This window comes from Marmota flaviventris, chromosome 7 (genome assembly GCF_047511675.1).
Source record: "Marmota flaviventris isolate mMarFla1 chromosome 7, mMarFla1.hap1, whole genome shotgun sequence".
In the NCBI taxonomy this organism is placed as follows: domain Eukaryota; kingdom Metazoa; phylum Chordata; class Mammalia; order Rodentia; family Sciuridae; genus Marmota; species Marmota flaviventris.
Genome location: NC_092504.1, coordinates 55,876,956 through 55,898,003, shown reverse-complemented (window position 1 = coordinate 55,898,003; position 21,048 = coordinate 55,876,956). Strand labels below are relative to the sequence as shown.

Here is a 21,048-nt window from a genome sequence, read left to right as displayed (position 1 = left end):
ATTAGTAGGCCTGATGTTATGTTTTTACATCAATAATATTAGGATAAATTACCCTATCTCATGATATTATTGTGGGGAGCTAAATAAATGTAATAAAGGATGTTAACCATTTTATGTAATATCTGGCATAAAGTGACATTCCTTCCTATTGAAAGGAATAACCTGGGCACCATTTAAACTATACAGTCAAAAAAATTTAGCATATTAGGAAAACTTGAATCTGTAGGCTATCAAAAAATGTTATGTGAGGGGCTGGGGATATAGCTCAGTTGCTTGCCTCCCATGCACAATGCCCTGGGTTCAATCACCAGCACCACCAAAAAAAATTAAAAAATAAATTAAAATTAAATGGTATGTGAATAACATAAGGTGGTATACACAATGATAGATTAAAATCCTGCAAAGGACAAATGAGAAGACCTGAATTTAATCAGTGCTACTGCTGTGGGATTTTTTTGTTTTGGTTTTTTTTTCCCCCTTAAAAGTGCTGGGGATTGAATCCAGGGCTTCCTAAATCTACCACTGAGTTATACTCCTAGCTCCTAATTTGTGCTTTTCTCCTCTAGGCTGGGGATGTTGCTCAGTGGTATAGCACATGCTCAAGCATGTACATGATATAGTTCCACCCTTGTCATTCTGAAAGTCACTCGTATACAGATTTCCCCTGAACTACAAATAGGCTAATAAATAAAAGCTGTCTATACTCTAAATCTTTTTCCAGGGTAGGGCAATTCATTAGCATCCATCAAATGCAAAACACTACAGTTAGAACTTTGGAGAAGTTCTAACTTTCATTTGGGGCATTCAATATCAGAATCATCCGTGAGATTTTTGAGATTTAGGAACACAAATGGATACACACTACACAATTCAAATTCTTAAATAAAAATGTTCTATCCTGCTATCTTGACAAATGTACCTTCACAATAACCAGGATAGCAAATTCAGACTTCTTAGGATTTTACACTAGAAATCATGAGCAGAGTCATCCTCGGTTCCCTGGTCCTCGACAAACCTCTATACCTATACCCAGCTCCAACCTGCACTACAAGGTGCCTCACTCATGAGAATGAACACCTTGGCTGGCACATATGTCTAATGTTCACATACCCTTACAAACACTGTCATCTGGCAATGCATTTGGGACCATATGGGCAGGGAATTCTAGAGTCTCAGGTACCCAAGAACATACCAAAGGGATATAGGTAGGTATGTTCTTGGCTTTGTGGATTTCCCATTTTGTGGGGTAAGCCCAGCTGGGGAAAGCTCAAAACAATATTCTCTAAATTGTGGGGCCCAAAGACAGACATTCCCCTTGTACTGTGTAACTAATAAGAAACTCAGAGTGTCCTAAGATGTTAAGCAAGATCAGATGCAGAAATGTAATATACTGAACCCGTACTATTTGCTAGAATTTAGGAAACTGTACTTTAAGATTACAGAGTAAAGTAAAACTAAACCTTCTGGAGAGAGAAGCATTCTCCTAAACCACAACTTTAGCAATCATGTTCTGTGTAAACCAAAAATATAGATTTAGAATTGTATTTTCTTTTGGGTCCACAGATGGGATACCATGACAAGAGTTTTGGGAAACTACAACCTTTTAATGTGTTTTTACAGGTGAAATTGAAATATAAAATGGAGTCTTCAGTGTGAGGAGTATATATAGAGGAAAATGGACACATTTTTCTTTAAGAGAAATGGGACGTAGAAAGGGCATTTATAAACATGCCACAGATATATAAAAACATCGTAAATTCAAACATTGGGGGCTGGGGTGTGAGGTGTGGCTCAGTGGTACAGCACTTGCTGAGAAAGCACAAGGCCCTGAGTTCGTTCAATCACCATCACTGTTCAAAAAAAAGAACCAAAAACTCCCACAAAACTTGGGTTTCTTTTGACCACCACCCTCCTTCTCTCAACCTCTGTAAAAATAAATAATAAAGCTGGTTAGCTCTTCCATTTCGAACTCTTTTTCACTTTTGCTTGTTATTGATCTAATTAGAGAATTAGGTAAGGATATTCTTAGTGGGGCACAGTGACACACACCTATAATCCTAGCAACTTGGGAGGAGAAGGATCACAAGTTTTAGGACAGACTCAGCAACTCTGCAAGACCCTCAGCATCTTAGCAAGACACTGTCTCAAAATAAAAAATAAAAAGGGCTTTGGATATAGCACACAAACCAAAAACAAAAATTTTTTTCAATGCTTTTAGACTTAAATTCTAAGTCTAGTTCTTTGAGGACTAAACAAAAAGGGGGTTCAACTAGCAGGTCAGATCAAAGACACTCTCTGTGGCATATTGTTCCCTCATACATGGCAGTCCTTAACTTAAAAATTATTAGAATATGGCCATAAAAGAAGGGGAGTAAGGAAGAATATTATATTCAATTTATTTCCAGGACAGAGTCCACTAATAAAGATCCACAAAAGTGGAGGGTTAAGGGAATCAAAGGAGTGCCAATATACTCAAAAGACCAAATTCATCTATAAATTCTGCCCAACCAGTCAAGTTTCTTATTCAGCTCCTCCATATGGCATGGCAATTGAATGTAATATCCAATGTAATATTCATTTTGGAATTACTTGCCATGAACTTGGATACTAATGAAATTCAGAAACAAAAGGCCAGCCTTATTGTCATGAAAAATATAAAGATGCAGATTAGTGAGATAGGGAAAATTCTATTCTGACAGTGTGTATGCAGTATTTATCACAGAACTCTGAAAATAAGTGATTACACTAAGCAGTAAAGGCCTCCTAATCCAACTCACCTGGACAAAAAAAATAAAGTGCTTGAAAGATGTATTAAGATGTGCTTCCTCTTGCAGCTGGATCACAGGATCAAAATGTTGGTGATAAATATGAGCATAAACCCTAAAAAGACGTTTAAGTATAGTCTTTGCCACAGACATAAAATTCTTTGGGAATGGAACACCTAGTAAAGGTGAGAGAACAAAGTAAATGGCAACATAAATGACCAAAACAAGGGTAAAAAGAATTAGCATTTATGAATTAATACTTTACATATCCATTATATTTTTCAGAAGTTCTCATCATATCATAAATAAAAATTAATTCCATAGCATCTATGGAAAAAGAACGAATCTTCATTATAGCCCGTTACGCCTCTAATATACCACCACTTCATCAAAACAAAGCAAACTCCTAAGATGGTAGTCAGATTTTTTATTTTCTTAACATCAAGCCTCAATACATTTTGTGCTGAAAACAAGTAATGTATTTGCCAAATTCAGTTCTATTTAAAGTGCTTACATTTTATACTTTTTTCTATAGAAATTACTTCATTAATACTCCAAATCCATAATTGGTTCTGAAATTAACTAAACTCTGTTTAATTAGGCTTCTTGTTTTGTGAGTTAAAAAGTACTTTACAGCATTAAACAGATACAAAACAAGAAAAATACAAAATCCCTGGAAAGGAAAGGGAACCATTCCTTTTATACTATTGGTAGAAATGTAAATTGGTACAGCCATTATGGAAAACAGAAGATTCCTAAAGAAATTAAAAATAAAATTATCATATGCTTCAGTAATCCCACTTTTGAATACACACCTAAAGGAAATAAAATCACTGTATTATAAAGATATCTGCACCCTATGTTCACTGCAGCATTATTCATAAAAGCCAAGCTATGGAAACAACCTAAATGTCTGTCAATGGATGAATGGATAAAGCAACTGTGAGATACACATACCCAAGAACATTATTCAGCCTAAACAAAGGAGGAGATTCTGCCTCTTATATCCACAACATGGATACATTTACATTTACATATGCTAAATGTAAACCACACAAAAAGAAAAATATTTCATGACCTCACATATATTTGGAGTAGGGTAGGGAGGTAAAATAAAAATAAAAAGTGGTAAAATGTTAAAAACTAAAAATGTAGACTAAGGAATTCTTTATTCCATTCTTGGTAGGATTTTTGCAATTTTCCTAAATATCTAAAATTAGATAAAGTGTTCAAAATATGGGAGGTAAGAGATAAGATGGAGGCAATCATTCAAAATCATCGTGACAATATGTAAATAATGCAGCCTTAAAAAATCATTTTATTGTAAAAGCTCCAAAATGATTCAAATATTCAAAAAATGTTTACAACACTCTGGAACAGTAACTACTTACATGGTAATCTTGTCTACCACACTCTTATTCCAAAAACTGAAAACAAAATGTAGTCTAAAAGTTGTTCTAACAATATTAGAAGAGCGAACTCTTAACTTTTCAGAGAAACAGCTCTAAAACATTTGAAAAGGTAAATATATATGAGCTATCTAGATGTGAACTATTTCCATTTAAAAAGTCTGCCCTTTAAGACAAATATAAAAAAGCAAAAGTCACTCAAATTGATAATAAGCCAACCCCTCAAAACTTATTTTCTTCTCATACAGCTTGATTTCAATATCTGTTAAGATTTTGTACATCATAAAGTGAAACTCCCTCTTTGCCACAAATACAATGTTAAACTGGACAGAAACATAAACTCTTCTCCCAAATAAACATAACTACTATAGATATTATTAGCTCCATTTTCTTTTTTTCCTATAATTTAAATCAGATTTTGTTACTATCCTCAATTACTCATCTTCTCATCATTGAAAATTACAGGAAGGCTTATATTACCTCAATGTTCATAACAACCATGGTGTGAAAAGGGTGTTCTTAAATGCACAAGATTAGAACTATTTTGGTAGACATAAAACTAATGTGGTTCCTAGAATATGATTAAGACTTTATCTAGCATTTTCTACTGAAAGGATATTTGATCTTCATAATTATCAAGAAAATAACACATACCACAATCCCCCAAAGCCCTCACTGATTATAAGTAAGTTCAATCATATTTTAATCTGGAGTGCCACTAAAATTTAGCAAATAAAATGAACCGATACACATAACCTCTTTCAACTAATATGTGTTTGAAGACACTAAGTTAAAGGGTGAAGAAAATCAATTTACATAGGATATCTTCCTTATGTTATGGCTGGGTTAACAAACTTTTGTGCCTCCTCTTGGGAACTGAATAACAGCCCTATAGAACTGTCCAACTGGATAGTGTAGGAAGAGTCAGGACAATACCAAAAACATAAAATTAGATAAATTATGATGGCTCACAATTACATAAAATAATTATACCAATTTTTGATGGAAATAATGTCTCATCATCCAACTGGTCCTGGACCCAAGTCATCAGGTAATCAATATACTTTGGTGCAGAGCATTTGATAGGTTTCTTTATATTTGTTCCATCTGCCCAATGATACTCGTATCTGCAATGGAAAGATAAAAACACATACATAAAGCACATATTTTCATATTTTTATATCTGTGTATATTATTAATTTATGCATAAGCATATATTAAGCAGTGTTTCTCCAAATAAAGTGCATTTTCAATTGCCTGTGGACTATTCTGTATTTATCACAGTTCAAACTAAGCAGAGCACATAAAACTCACTCTTTGTTTACACACTTTTTGAAACATGTATGAATTTTCTTACACAGGTTTCCTTCACACAAAGTAGAATTCTACATTACAGTAGAAAAACTGTATCATATTAATTTCAAGTAATGAAACAGAAGAAGCCATCAAAAGCCTACCAACTAAGAAAAGCTCAGGACTAGATGGGTTCTCAGCAAGTTCTACAAGACCTTGAAAGAAGAATTAACACCAAATTATTCCATAAAACAGGAAAGGAGGGAACCCTTCCAAACTCTTCCTGTGAGGCTAGTATCACCCAGATACCAAATCTAGACAAAGACACATCACAGAAAGAAAATTTCAGACCAATATCCCTAATGAACATAGATGTCAATATTCTCAATTAAATTCTGGCAAATCGCATACAAAAATATATTAAAAAGATAGTGCACCATGATCAAGTGGGGTTCATGCCAGGGATGCAAGGTTGGTTCAACATACAGAAATCAATAAACGTAATACATCAATCAATAGACTTAAAGACAAGAATAATATGATTATCTCAATAGATGCAGAAAAAGCATTTGACAAAATACAGCACCCCTTCATGTTCAAAACACTAGAAAAACTAGGGAAGTAGGAACATACTTCAACATTGTAAAAGCTATATCTATGCTAAGCCCAAGGCCAACATCATTTTAAATGGAGAAAAACTGAAAGCATTGCCACTAAAAACTGGAACAAGACAGGGACGCCCCCTTTCACCACTTCTATTCAACATAGTCCTGGAAACTCTAGCCAGAGCAATCAGACAGATGAAAGAAATTAAAGGGATACAATAGGAAAAGAACTCAATCTATCACCATTTGCTGATGATATGATTCTATATTTAGAAAATCCAAAAAATTCCACCAGAAAATGTCTAGAACTAACAAATGAATTCTGCTAGTAGCAGGATATAAAATCAATACCCATAAATCAAATGCATTTCTATACATAAATGATAAATCCACTGCAAGAAAAATTAGGAAATTAGCCTTAAAAAAAAAACAAAAAAAAAAAAAACACTTGGGAACCAGCCTAACAAAGGAGGTGAAAGACCTCTACAATGAAAGCTATAGAATACTAAAGTAAGAATTCAGGAAGATCTTAGAGATGGAAAGATCTCCCATGCTCTTGGATAAGCAGAATTAATATTGTCAAAATGGTCATTTGGTAGAATCATTTAATGTAATTCCTATTAAAATCCCAATGACATTCTTCACAGAACTAGAACAAGCAATCATGAAATTCATTTGGAAAATTAAGAGACCCAGAGCTGGGCATGGTGGCACACGCCTGTAATCCCAGTGGCTCAAGAGGCTGAGACAGGAGAATCGCGAGTTCAAAGCCAGACTCAGCAAAATCAAGGTGCTTAGCAACTCAGTGAGACCCTGTCTCCAAATAAAATACAAAATAGGGCTGGTATGTGGCTCAGTGGTTGAGTGCCCCTGAGTTCAATCCCTGGTACAAAAAAAAAAAAAAAAATTAAGAGACTCAGAATAGCCAAAGCAATCCTTAGCAAGAAGAGTAAAACAGTCTTAGATCTTAAACTATACTACAGAGTAATAGTAACAAAAACAGTATGATATTGCACCGAAATAGACATGTAGCATAATGGTACAAAATAGAAAACAGAGACAAACCCACATAAATATGGTTATCTCATACTAGACAAAGGCACCAAAAACATACATTGGAGAACAGATAGCCTATTCAACAAATGGTGTTGGGAAAACTAGAAATCCATAGGTAGCAAAATGAAATTAAATCTCTCTCTCACTCTGCACAAAAATCAATTCAAAGTGGATCAAACTGGTGCAACCACTCTGGAAAGCAGTATGGAGATTCCTCAGAAAATTTGAAATGGAACCACCATTTAACCCAGCTGTCCCACTCCTTGATTGACTTAAAATCAGCATACCGCAGTGACACAGCCACATCAATGTTTATAGCAGCTCAATTCACAACAGCTAAACCATGGAACCAACCTAGATGCCCCTCAACAGGTAAAGGTATAAAGAAAATATGGTACATATACACAATGGAATATTAGCCTTAAATAAGAATGAAATTATAGTATTTGCAGGTAAATGGAAATAGTGAATATCATGCTAAGTGAAATAAGCCAATCTCTAAAAAACCAATTGGCCAAATATTTTATCTGTCCAGTGGGTGCTGATCCATAGTTGGGAGGTGGCATAGGGAAGAATGAAGGAACTTTGGATTGTGCAGAGGGGAGTAAGAGGAGTGGGTAGGGGAGGAGTTGTGGGGATGGGAAAGACAGTGGAATAAGACAGACATTATTACCCTATATACATGATATGATTACACTACTGGTGTGACTGCATCACATACAGCAAGAGGAATGAGAAGTTGTGTTCCATTTGTATACAATGTGTCAAAATGCATTCTACTGTCATGTATAAATAATTAGAAAAAATAAATAAATTTCTACTGTTTTAAAAAAACTGTATCATAACTCAGTGTTATGATGATCATCTTTGAATTTTATGGTTTTCTTCCTTAGAAAACATTTCTCCTGTGCAGTATAATTCTTTTTAACTTGACACTTTAAATTTTGGGTTAAAGATAAACACAGAACTCCAAAGTAAGATTAAGAATAAAGAAAATGACTTGATATCTGAGTACATTTGGCTGAAAAGTTAAATATGGCTTTAAAGAAAACTGGCAACTCAAAGAAAGACGTTCACAGGTTTTGGGTATTATCAGAAACTTATATTCCGATTTAACAATTAATGTGCACCTATTATGTGAAAAGACACAAAATTAAGAATAAGAGTCACTAAAAAGATTCTTTTCCTACTTCCAAGGAAAACAGTTTACTAGAAAGACAGACCTGCAAATGAACAAGTAAAAACAATATGGTATGAACCCTAACACTGTGCATGTGTGTGTGTGTGTGTGTGTGTGTGTGTTTCTTTTACAGACACACACACACACACACACACAACCTGAATTTTAAGATAAGAAATAATCATACAGTCAACACTACAAATATAAATCTTTCTAAACTGAACTGGTATTTAGATTTTTAGCTTCCAAAAGTTACCTCTGTTGCTTCAATCTTCAAAACAACACTGTGCTTTCTAACCTTGTTCCCAGAGTTTGGACTGACTGATACATCAGAGAGTCTAGCAAAAAAGAAAAAGAAAAAAGGCAGAATACTACAGAGTATTTTAAATGATAAAAATTATGTTGAGATGGAATAAATAAATAAATAATGGAATTTCATTTTTTTAATACCTTTTTTATTTTTTTAGGTGTAGATGGACACAACACAATACTTTAGAATACTTTCTATCTAATCACAACTACTTGCTACTGAACAATAATCCAAAACAAGATGTGTCTGAATACACACTTTTTGGGAGGATCTACTGCCAACAATTAGACGACAAGAAGACTGTCAAGGGCTGGGATTGTGGCTCAGTGGTAGAGCACTTGCCTAGCATGTGTGAGGCATGGGTTTGATCCTCAATACCACACATAAATAAATAAATAAGCAAACAAGCAAATAAATAGAACAAAGGTTTAAAAAAAAAAAAAAATGACTATCAAGTCCATTTGGAAGGTCTCCAAGGAAAGAGTTCCCAACAGTTCTTGGGACCTTGTTGCAATGATTAATCACTTTCACAGTTAAGGGAATCTTGCTATTATAAAATTAAAGTGCTTAGTATGATTTAAGCTTATTTCTTCTTCTTTGATCCTCTTGGGAGACAGATGATAAATGGTAGAACTTTAAGCCATCCTTATCCTTCACTTAGAGAAGGGGACTTCATCCATGTTTTCTCCTTTAAGATAGCATAACATCTTTATTGTTCCTTTACAACATGTTTTTCTTTTTTATCTTTTTAAAAGTTTTCAGGTATTTTGTGTTCACTTTTAAATATAAAAATCAAAAGAACACATAGTTAATCAAAAAATCATACTAAAAATTTTAAATTTAAAAAAATAATTAAAACTTTCAATATCATAAGGCTTTCTGAAAAATAAGACAACTCTATGTTGCTCACACCTATCATTTACAACTATGATTCCTTGATCTTCTCTTTTTCTTTTGTTATGTTTATATTTAAGATGACTTCCTTTATTTTGTAGCTATCTTACCCCATCTATTATTTTTATTCCATCTTTGACAATCTTCTTTTAAATTTTTGTTATGACTATACAAACCTGTAAACTATACCATTTCTTTTTAAATAATAATAATAAACAGAAACTGAGAACCAAGTCCTATGAGGCACTGTTTAATACTACTTTGGAAGAGGCCAGTGCCAAGTACAGATTGAGCATACCTAATCCAAAATCTGTAAAGCTACAAAATTAGAAATCTTTTGAGTGCAGATAAGATGCCAAAAGAGAAAAGTTCCACACTTGACCTCATGATAAGCTGCAGTTAAAATGTAGATGTGCTAAAAATATTGCCTAAAATTACCTTCAGGTTATGTATATAAGGAGTACGTAAAACATAAATAAATTCCATGTCTAAACTTGAGTTCTATCCCTGAAATATTTCTATGTGTATGCAAATATTCCAAAATCAAAAGCAATCCCAAAGTCCTCTGGTTTCAAGTGTTTCAGGTAAGGGATACTTAACCTATATTAACAACTGCCTCTTCTTAGTACAGTCTTGCCTCTGCCAATAAAGAACCTTGACAACAACTAGGTCTTTTTAGCATTATCACTAGCGAAAAGTCCAGTCTCCAAAAAAGAAGGAAAAAGAAAGAGAAAGGAAGAGAGAGAGGGAGGCAGACAGGCTTGAAGGAAGGCAGGCAGTAACACACACACACACACAAGCAGAAACAAACACAGCTCTCAAAGGAACATTGTGTTTTCAATGCATAGCTAACTACATAACAACACAATTCAAAATATCTGTTTTCACAAGTAAAACTTAAAACATCCTAAGTAAACACCAATAATATTAACCAGAATTAAGATGTACTAAAAGGGATTTCATTTTTTTAATACCTTTTTTATTTTTTTAGGTGTAGATGGACACAACACAATACTTTATTTAATGCTGAGGATCAAATCCAGGCCCCACCCATGCTAGGCAAGCACTCTACTGCAGAGCCACAATCCCAGCCCCAAGGGATTTCATTTTTAAACGACCTTTTTCCTTTAAGAAAACTTCCCAAAATAACAAGTAACAGAAATTCATTTTGTCTTTGATGAAACTAGGAAACACCTGTATCTCTGAACCACAGTATTTAAAAACAAAGAACTACATAATTCACATAAATTCAAATGTGGTGAAGGAAGACCAAGAGAGACACCTGCAACTACAAAGTCCACAGACCACAATTCTCCAAAGTCAACAGTCCTGAGGGTTGAAAACCACAGAACAAAACTCTATAGGAAGAGGTCTATAGGAAGCAGGGGACTGAAAGGCACTGAATTTTTTTTTTTTTTTAAGAGAGAGGGAGAGAGGGAGAGAGAGAGAGAATTTTAATATTTTTTTTTTAGTTATCGGTGGATACAACATCTTTGTTTTTTGTATGTGGTGCTGAGGATGGAACCCTAGGCCGAACGCATGCCAGACGAGCACGCTACCGCTTGAGCCACATCCCCAGCCCCAAGGCATTGAATTTTTAATAACTGCAGCTACTTATCTCTGTGGGCTAGAAAGAAGTAAAAGTTCAGCTTTGTGCCCTTTCCAGTGTCGTCTTCCTTTCTCTTTACTAAGAATTTAGCTTATATTTAACCTCCTTATATGTTAGCACAATTCCTTTCCTGAGCTCTTATATCTCTGTTCTGAGCTCTTTAGTCATCTGACTATATTCTTTACATTCATGACAATGTATGGGGCAATATTCTTGTGATGAATATTGTGGTATGAAGTAAAACATATAATATATGAAGGGCCTTACATATAGGTATCACTAAATAGTAGCTGCCATTGTTATTATTAGCACTGTTTCATTCTCTAGCACCACATTAAAATAAATAAATAAACAAACAAACAAACAAAATAAAGGTATTGGGTCCATCTACAACTAAAAATATTTTTAAAAAAGAACAAGGCTAAGCTGGGAGCTGTGGTATACTCCTATAATTCCAGTAGCCCTGGAGGATGAGGCAAGAGGATTACAAGTTCAAAGCAAATCACAGCAACTTAGTGAGGCCCTAAAAAACTCAGCAAGACCCTGAATAAAGTCTTCTTCTTCTTCTTTTTTAATTTAAGCAGCAAGTCCCTAAATAAAAATAAAAAATGGCTCAGTGGTTAAGCACTCTTAGGTTCAATCTCCAGGACCAAAAAAACACAAAACAAAAAAACAAAAAACAACAACAAAAGGCTAAGAAGTTATGTTGGCAATCATGAAAACTGCAAATTTAAAAAAGGCATATATGGCCTAGGGGTCTAACTCAATGGTAGAACACTTGCCTTACCTATGTGAGGCCCTGGACTCAATTCCCAGCACAAGAAGTAAAAAAAGATGAATAATATAAGAAGTACCATTTGATATGAATCTTGAAGATGGATAAGACTGTTTGAAATAGACGATGATAGGAGGAAACTGGAAAAGAAAAACACCCAAGAGAAAACAGAATAAGCAAGTTTACAAAAAGCATGAATAATGTAGAGAACAGCAACGTGTTTCCAGTAATCTGATTTGGATAGACTGAAGAAGATACATAAGCAAACAGAGGAAAGGCAGGATGGAATACAATACAGGGAGGATCATAAAGCTCAAGCTATGGAATCTGGCTTGATAAAACAGTCATTAGCAAACTACTGAAGGAGTTGCTAAGTAGAGAAAATATATAATCAGAAGCTTTGTTCTTATCTAAAAACTATAAATAAAATGAGAACTAATCATTAACCATGTCTTACTTTGGTCCAGCTGACATCACCGGACAACTCTCCTCTGTACAGAAGTCTGTGATGGTTCCGTAAAGCATGTTGATCTGATTGAAGAAATCCACAGCTGAAAAGCATATAGCAATTATAAGTAAAATATAATGGTTACAATTAAATTTTTATTTTATTTAAGCATAATCTTAACTTTTCTGTGGTCTTTTCCCCACAAAGAACAACTAACACAAAGCACACCCAGAAGCTCCAATATCTGGCTATGTTGAAATCAGGAGCTTGTGTTCATCAAGTGATTCCATTTAATAGAGCAAAAGTGCCAACAGAGTGGGGAAAATTCTTTGCAACACATACAAACAACAAAAATCTTTTATCTAGAATACACAAAGAACTCCTATAGATGAGTAAAATAAAGAAAACAGGGCTGGGGGTGTGACTTTAGTGACAGAGCATTTGTCTGGCATGTGTGAGGCTTTGGGTTCAATCCCAAGCACAGAAAATAAGGAAGGTAAGAAGAGAGGAGGAAGGAGAGGGAAGGGAGGGAGGGAGGGAGGATGGACACACTAGAAAATGTGAAACAGCCTAAACTGTCACTTCACAAAAGAAATTTCTTGTAAGTCAAATACCCTATGAAAATATGTTGGCAAAAAACATGAAAACTGCAAATTTAAATGATAGTGGAATGTTATTCAACAGATTCTCAAAATGTTAAAATGTATTTTAAAAAGCAAAGAACCAAGACCATTCACACATTCCTAAAGAATCAGAAGGTGTATATCAAGACTTATAAAACACAATGAATAGTGTGACCTTATTAAAATGAGGAAACAGAATAGAAAAATCAGAAACAAATGCAAGCACAGATGAAACACTTGATTTACAACAAAGCCATCAAGGTAGAACAGTAGGCAAAGACAATTTTTCATAAATATTTGAGTCAATTATTTATTGCTATGGAAAAAAATTTAAATTAAAACTTCATTCTTCATTCACAACATACCCAAAAAGTAGTTCGAAGTGGACTATATTTTTCAATGTGAAAGGTGAGACAATGAAATTTAAAAGAGTAAAAAGAGGGGGCTGGGGCTATAGCTCAGTGGTAGAGTACTTGCCTACCACGTGTGAGGTGCCAGGTTTGATCCTTAGCACCACATAAAAATAAATAAAATAAAGACATACTGTCCATCTACAACTACAAAAAAAAAAAAAAAGAGGATGAAAACATATGTCCATGATCTTTAGTGTGTACTTTTTTTATCTTTTGCAGTACGGGCAACTGAAGCCAGGTGTGTTCTTCTGCTAAGCTACATCCTCAGCCTTTTTTATTTATTAGGGTCTTTGCTAAGTTGCTGAAGCTGACCTTAAACTTTCAACTGTCCCACCTCAGCACCATAGTTGCTGGGCCTAGATGTATACAACCACACCCAGCTATGACATGGATATATGGAAGAGCAACAAGCTAATCACAAAGGAATAGTTTTTATATTCATAGTTTTCATAATTTAAGCAGACTGAATCCTAGGTTTTTCACATTTTTGATGCTACTGATAATTTTTATATTCAACTCAGATACTTTATTAAATTCACCTGTTAGTAAGAATAACCATGGTATAGTATTAACAATCATGTTTTTTTTTAATTTTCAACATATATATCCACAATGGCTATAAATGAAAAAAGTCTTTCTTCCTTTTCAGTCATTACTATTACTATTTTACTATTTTATTCTTTTTCCTGGCTGAGTCTGTTAAGTGGCTATGTTGGATAGCCTTGACCCTTTTCTAACCTGAGGAAAAATTTCAACATTTCATTATTATGATGTTATTTGCAACTCTTTTTGCACAGATAGGCTTTATCAAAAGTAAATTCTCAGCAGGGCACAGTGGTACGTGCCTGTAATCCCAGCTACTCTGGAGGCAGAGGAAAGAGGATAAAAATGTTAAGGCCAGCCCCCACAACTCAGTGAGACCCTGTTCAAACTAAAAATTTTTTAACAAGGGTTAGGAAACTGGATGGGGCTATAGCTCAGTGGTAAAGTGCTTGCCTCGCATGTGTGAGGCACTGAGTTCGATCCTCAGCAACACATAAAAATAAATAAAGATATTGTGTGTCCACCTACAATGAAAAAATAGGGTTGGAAATGTAGCTTAGCAATTACCTTTCTTGTACTAGGCTAGAGCACTTGTCTGGCATGGGAGAGAACCTGGGTTCAATTCCCAGGACCAACAAAAAGAAAAGGTAAGCTTTCATCCATTACTTCCTTGATACATTTTTTTTAATTATACACACATATAAATATGTCACAATGAATACCACTATTATGTATAATTATAATGTACCAATTTAAATTATTTTTTAAAAGATAAATAATAAATTGATTCTGGATTTTATGAAATACTTTTTAGACAAATATTGACAGGATCATGTTTTCTTCCTCCTTGATTTTAGTTAATGTGATAAATTACAATGACTGGTTTTCAAATGTTAAACCAAACTCTGTAATTCTACATAAACTTAACTTTGTCACAATGTTATACTTATTAAATATTATTACACTGAATTTGCTAATATTTCATTAGAATTTTTACAATTAAGGTTGTTCCCTAAATTAAATGACCTAGTTTCCTTTCTTTTACTGTCCTGGTAAAAGCTTATAAAATTAACATTGTTTCCATTCTCTATGAGAGCCAAAGGCTTGTTATTATTTCCTTAAATGTTTGATGGAAATCTCTACTTTGAGAAGGCTTTCAATTAGATTACCATTTTAAAAAAATACAAAATTATTCAGATTTTTAATCCTACTATTAACTTTAAGTTGAATTTTTACAGAAATATTTCCATTTCAATTAAATTATTTATACTTATGGCCCCTTATTCACAATATTCTTTTATAAATTTTAGGCTATGAAAGATCTTTAGTGATAGCCAATTTCAGTAATGAAAAAGTGACTATTTGTTGCTCTCAATTTTCTTGATGATAAGTCTTACCAAGAATTATAAATTTCATTAAACTTTAAAAAAATTTCTTTAGTTGTTGGACACGATACCTTTATTTTATTTTTTTATTTTTATGTGGTGCTGAGGATCAAACCCAGGGCCTCGCATGAGCTAGGTGAACGCTCTACCACTGAGCCACAACCCGAGCCCCTCATTAGACTTTTGGAAGACTCAATACACGTTTTTTTGCTTTGTTCATTTTCTTCATTGTATGGTTTCTATTTTATTAATTTCTTATCTTTACTAATAATTTACTACCTTTGAATTTAATTTGCTGTTGTTTTTCTAACTTCTGATGCTTAATTCATTAAATTTAAATGTTTTCTTTTCCTAATATGTGTATGTAAGGCTCTAAATTTCTCTCTCTCATAACTTTAGCTATTATCCATAAGGTTCCATCTAAAATATATTTATAGTTGGTGCACGCCTATAATCCTAACAGCTAAGGAGGCTGAGGAAAGAGATTAGAAATTCAAAACCAGCCTCAGTAAGGCCCTAAGCAACTTAGCAAGATCCTGACTCAAAATAAAAAATTTTTTAAAAAGGGTTGATAATGGTGGCTCAGTGGTAAAACACAGCTCTAAGTTCACTTCCTAGTACCAAAAAGAAGAAATAGCTAAATAAATTAATAAAACATATCTATTATTATATTTCAATACAAAAATTTTCTAATTCTTCATTGATATTTACTCTTTCCAAACATACAGATTTGCCAGTTTTTTGTTATTAGTTTCCAGTGAAATTCAACTGTGATCAAAGAAATGTACTGATTTTTCAAAATGTACATGAATTATGATCTTAGGTTTAGATCATGTATCCTTCAGGTCAAGTTTGCTAATCTTGTTGCTCAAATTTTTCTAATTCCTTACTGATTTTTTTCTTGTACTTTTTTTTTGCAGGGGAAGGGTGCTGTGATTAAACACAGGGGCACTTTACCATTGAGCTATAGCCCCAGCCCTTTTTGTTTTGAGACAGGGTCTTGCTAAGTTGCTGAAGGTCTTGCTATGTTGTCAAGGCTGACCTTGAATTTGTACGATCCTCCAGTCACTGGAATTACAGGAATTGCCCCACTGCACCCAGCTTCTACATTTTCTACATTTCCATTGGTTACTGAAAGAGGAATGCTAAAATTTCTCATTATGAGTATGGATTTGTCCACTCCTCCTTTTAATTCAGTCAACTGATTTTTAATATTTTTTTAATTTTTTTTAGTTGTAAATGGACACAATACATTTATTTAATTTGTTTATTTTTATGTGGTGCTGAGGATCAAACCAGTGCATCACATGTGTTAAGTGAGTGCTCCACCACTGAGCCACAACCCCAGCCCCTGAGGTGTTATTAGAGACATATAATTTCAAATTTTATATATTCTTTGTAAAGTGAATCATTTACTATTTTTAAATTTCCCTCTTTTGCTGTTTTTTGTTTTAAAGTCTACTTTATCTGAAATAATTGTCAGCCATCTTTGTATTAATGTTTCAACCATTTCGTATATGTATAAAACATGCCTCTTGAAAGCAGCAAATTTGTTCTGATTTATAACCTCCTTGACATTATTACCGCCCTTTTTACTTTTTTCCATGTGGGGGATCATACCCAAGGCCTCGTATATGTATGCTAGGCAAACACTCTACCACTGTCTTTTTTTTTAGCATTAGGTGGACACAGTATCTTTATTTTTATGTGGTGCTGAGGATGGAACCCAGGGCTTCATGCATGCTAGGCGAGCATTCTACCACTGAGCCACAACACCAGCCCATACCACTGTCTTTTTATTGGAGTTTTCTCTTTATATTTAATATAATTACTAATATTTCAATTTCGAACTACTGTCTTAATATCTGCTATTTTTTTTACTTATGATTATTTTCTCTCCTATGCTCTTTATAGAATTTTTTCCCTCTATTAGCTGTGTTAATTATCCATTCATTTACTATTATTTTAATCCTACCCCTACAGCAGAGTATGATCATTGGCCAAATCTAGCATTCTGATTTTGTAAATAATTTTATTGGAATACTGTCACACCCATTCGGTTACATATGTGTATGATAACTTTTTCCCTACAGCATCAGAGCTGAATAGTTGCAAGAGAGTTCCTAGGCAGGCTAAAATATTAACTATCTGAATTTTTACAGAAAGATTGTTAACCCTGGCCCTAGAGCTTAGAGCAAGCATTCTTGGTTTGACAAAAACTCAAAAAAAAAAGTTAAAATTTCTACCTCTTGCCAAACAATGTACAGCCCTACAAGTCCTAAAAAATATGCTGGCCTCTAAGAATACAGTGAGGAATAAAACTGACTCAATCCCTTGTCCTATTGAGTTTACAGTGTATAGTAAAGAGATATCACTTGAGTTTTTCATAAAGGAGTATAAATTATGGAAGCAAACAGCTTCCCCTCAGTGTGTCCCTTCTTTGATAAGAAGCAATCAGTAAAGACTTGCTGCAAATTAACTCAAAGAAAGCATAAAGAATGTTCCAATAACCTACATCTTCTCCAGCCAGACTTCAATAATCTATTGCCTGTACTCCTAGGATAATATATCTTTTCAAATATCTCAGGCAGAAAAGAAGCATTTACTCATATGTTTAATGACAAACACTGAACATGGTGACTTAACTCAGCCTCTGTTTCCTCTTATTTATATAATTCTAAGATCCTTGTCATATTATTAATTATACATGAACAGCATCATGCTTTTTAAACCCAGACTTTCTAGAGCAGCCAAAGGAAAAGGTGACCTTAAAAAAAAAAAAATCAAACTTAAGGCTGGGGTTGTGGCTCAGTGGTAAAGCACTTAACTCACACATGTGAAATACTGGGTTCGATCCTCAGTACCACATAAAAAAGAAATCAAACTTAAATATTGAAGAAAGTAGAGCAGGACTATTATACTAAAATTAACCCTAAGAGTTTTTTTTTCCCCTGCTCTATTCCTCCATACGCCAAGATCTACTAAGTAATAGTAAATTATTACTCTGTAATAATAATTTTTAAATTGTCCTCCACGTGAATAGAGAAGAATTCATGGCTTTTGAAATAAGACAGACAGGTTTGAGTCCAACTCCTATACTTACAGTTGAGTTACTTAATCTTCCTGAACCTCAATTACTTACCTTCAAAATTGGATGAATCATAGAATACTAAAAAATAGTGTTAGTTTCCTCCCAAACCAAGATTTGGCCTCAGAATTCTGTGACACATAATTTATTTATAATTTATGCATCCTGCTTTTCCCAGAACACTGAACCTTCTTCCTATCTTCTTTAAAAATTTTCACTCCCTTTTCTTTCTACTAGCAGAATTTTCAAATCAGGCTCTGGTTTCTGGTTCTTAGACTAGCCATTAAATTTGTAAAAATTTCCCATCTGTTACCATTTATCTTCATTTGACAAATGTACTGAAGTCAAAAGGCCATTAAGATGTCAATCTTATCAACAATTCCCTTTACTGTGCACTCAAAATGTTTACTTAATCATTTAATGTCAATGAGGGGAAATACCTCTTCAGTCTCAAACCCTGGTAACCCCATCAAGCGTAATTTCAGAGGATTAGTATTAATAAGGAAAATGTTAGAGTCCAATATTTCAATCAAATACTGTATTTACAAAACAGAATTGTGCTCTAAGCAGATGTTCTAATGTATTAGTCCAAAGTAATTTTTGTCAAGCTAGAACAGAAGTGTGGAATACCTGTGAAATTTTAAAAGTTTGAATCAAAGTTCTAGACATTTCAATACTATAGATAATTGTGACAACTGAGACAAAGAGACAATACAGACAGAAAATGATTATTTGCTTTTATCCTTAAAAGTGGGAATCTTTTATATAGAAGTTCTACGTACCCATCCTTGCATTTTAAAAATTAGTAAGTGAACTCTCAAATAAATGGTACAAAGGCCCCAATGTACAAAAAAAGAATGTACACATATATTGGAAATTTATTCTGAATATCATTTGTGATCACATTATAATAATATAGTTTTTATCCAAATGTTGTTGCAATAAGGTTTTAAGACATGCCAATAAAATACCTCTGTTTCCTATATGTTATTAATTAATGGCAGCATAATATATAAATAACATGACATTTTAAATTATATTAAGATACCATTAATTATTATAAGAAAAATAATGTTTTACTTTTCCTTAATTAAAACCTGGACATTGGCTGGGGGAGTGGCTCAGGGTACTACACTAGTACTGAGTTTAATACCCCAGCACCAACCCCCCCCCAAAAAAAGTAAATAAATAAAATAAATAAGGCCTAAACATTCAGTGTATGCTTTTAACTAAATCTCATTTTATTTTTACTCAATTCACATAAATTTTCTTCAATTATAAAAACTATTTCACTAATGCTGAAAAACTCTGGACCTTTTAATCCCCAATTCTCTCTGGTTTAATTCCCAAGAGTATATTTACTTTTTATTTACATGTTTTTTTCTTCCTAGAACTTAAGAATATCTTATACTAATTTCACAATATCACTACTGGACTATAATCAAAATAAGTACAGGCCACATGCCTATAATTCCAACAACTCCAGAGGCTGAGGTGAAAAAATTGCAAATTCAACGCTAGTCTCAGCAACTTAGCAATTCTGTCTCAAAATAAAAAATAAAAAAGGTGCCTGGCATAGTTGCACACACCTGTAATCTCAGTGGCTCAGGAGGCTGCAGCAGGAAGATCATAAGTTTGAGGATATCCTCAGTAACTTAGCAAGGCCCTAAGTGACTTAGCAAGACCTTGTCTCAAAATAAAAAATAAAAAGGGCTGGGATGTAGCTCAGTAGTTAAGCATCCCTGGGTTTAATCCCTGATACCAAAAATCAATAAATAATTTTTAAAAGACTGGGGGTAAATGGGGCTGGGGTTGTTGCTCAGTGGTGTGAAGCCCTAGGTTCAGATCTTAGTACCACATATAAATAAATAAAATAAAGGTACATTTACAACTAAAATAAACATATCTTAAAAAAAGGGAGGGGGCTGGGGGTAGAGCAACCTGGGTTAATCCCCAATAACACACACATACCAAAAAAAGGTGGGGGAGGAAAAAAAATAAGTAGAACTTAGTCAAGACAACAGTATGCTACTGAGGGAAGAAATTTACCATAATGATTAAAGTATAGGCTATGAAATTCTAGAGATACATATTTTAACTCTACCATTTAACAGATTGCTAACTAGATCTTAGAATAGATAGTATTCAATATTCACCTGCAGTGAGGCTTAAAACCTAATTCAGAGTCTACTGAGAAATAGAGAGGCTACTTACTGTTAACTGCAACCCATTCATTTAGATCTTCCCCCTCAGGAAGCATGACAGCCATTCTGAGGTTGCCACTGCCAAGTGTGGCTTCTGCATGCTTTAAGAGCTCATACTGGTGAGACCCCTCTGGGATGTTCTTCTTTGGTTTAAAAGTTTTGGAAGAGCGACTACCACTATGAAAAGAAAAAAAGACACTTCAATATTCAAGGCAAGACCTTCAATACAGTCTACTACCCTATATTACTGGACAAAAATAATAGAGGTTGCCGGGCACAGTGGCGCACATCTATAATCCCAGCAACTTGGGAGGCTGAGATAGGAGGATCGAAAGTTCAAACTAGCCTCAGCAAAAGCAAGGAGCTAAGCAACTCAGTGAGACCCTGTCTCTAAATAAAATATAATACAGGGCTGGGGATATGGCTCAGTGGTTGAGTGCCCCTGAGT

At 34.0% G+C, this 21,048-nt stretch overlaps 1 protein-coding gene across 1 annotated transcript in view; it reads right to left on the bottom strand.

Annotated features, from left to right (window-relative positions):
* The window catches only part of Mob1b (MOB kinase activator 1B), a 59,796-nt gene that overhangs the window by 6,493 nt on the left and 32,255 nt on the right, over positions 1-21,048 (bottom strand). The window contains exons 2-5 of the mRNA XM_027950903.2: positions 20,611-20,777; positions 12,354-12,447; positions 5,168-5,301; positions 2,778-2,941 (exon numbers count right to left, since the gene is read on the bottom strand). Of these exons, the coding sequence (XP_027806704.1) occupies positions 2,778-2,941; positions 5,168-5,301; positions 12,354-12,447; positions 20,611-20,777 (559 nt within the window). The remainder of the gene's footprint in view (positions 1-2,777; positions 2,942-5,167; positions 5,302-12,353; positions 12,448-20,610; positions 20,778-21,048) is intronic.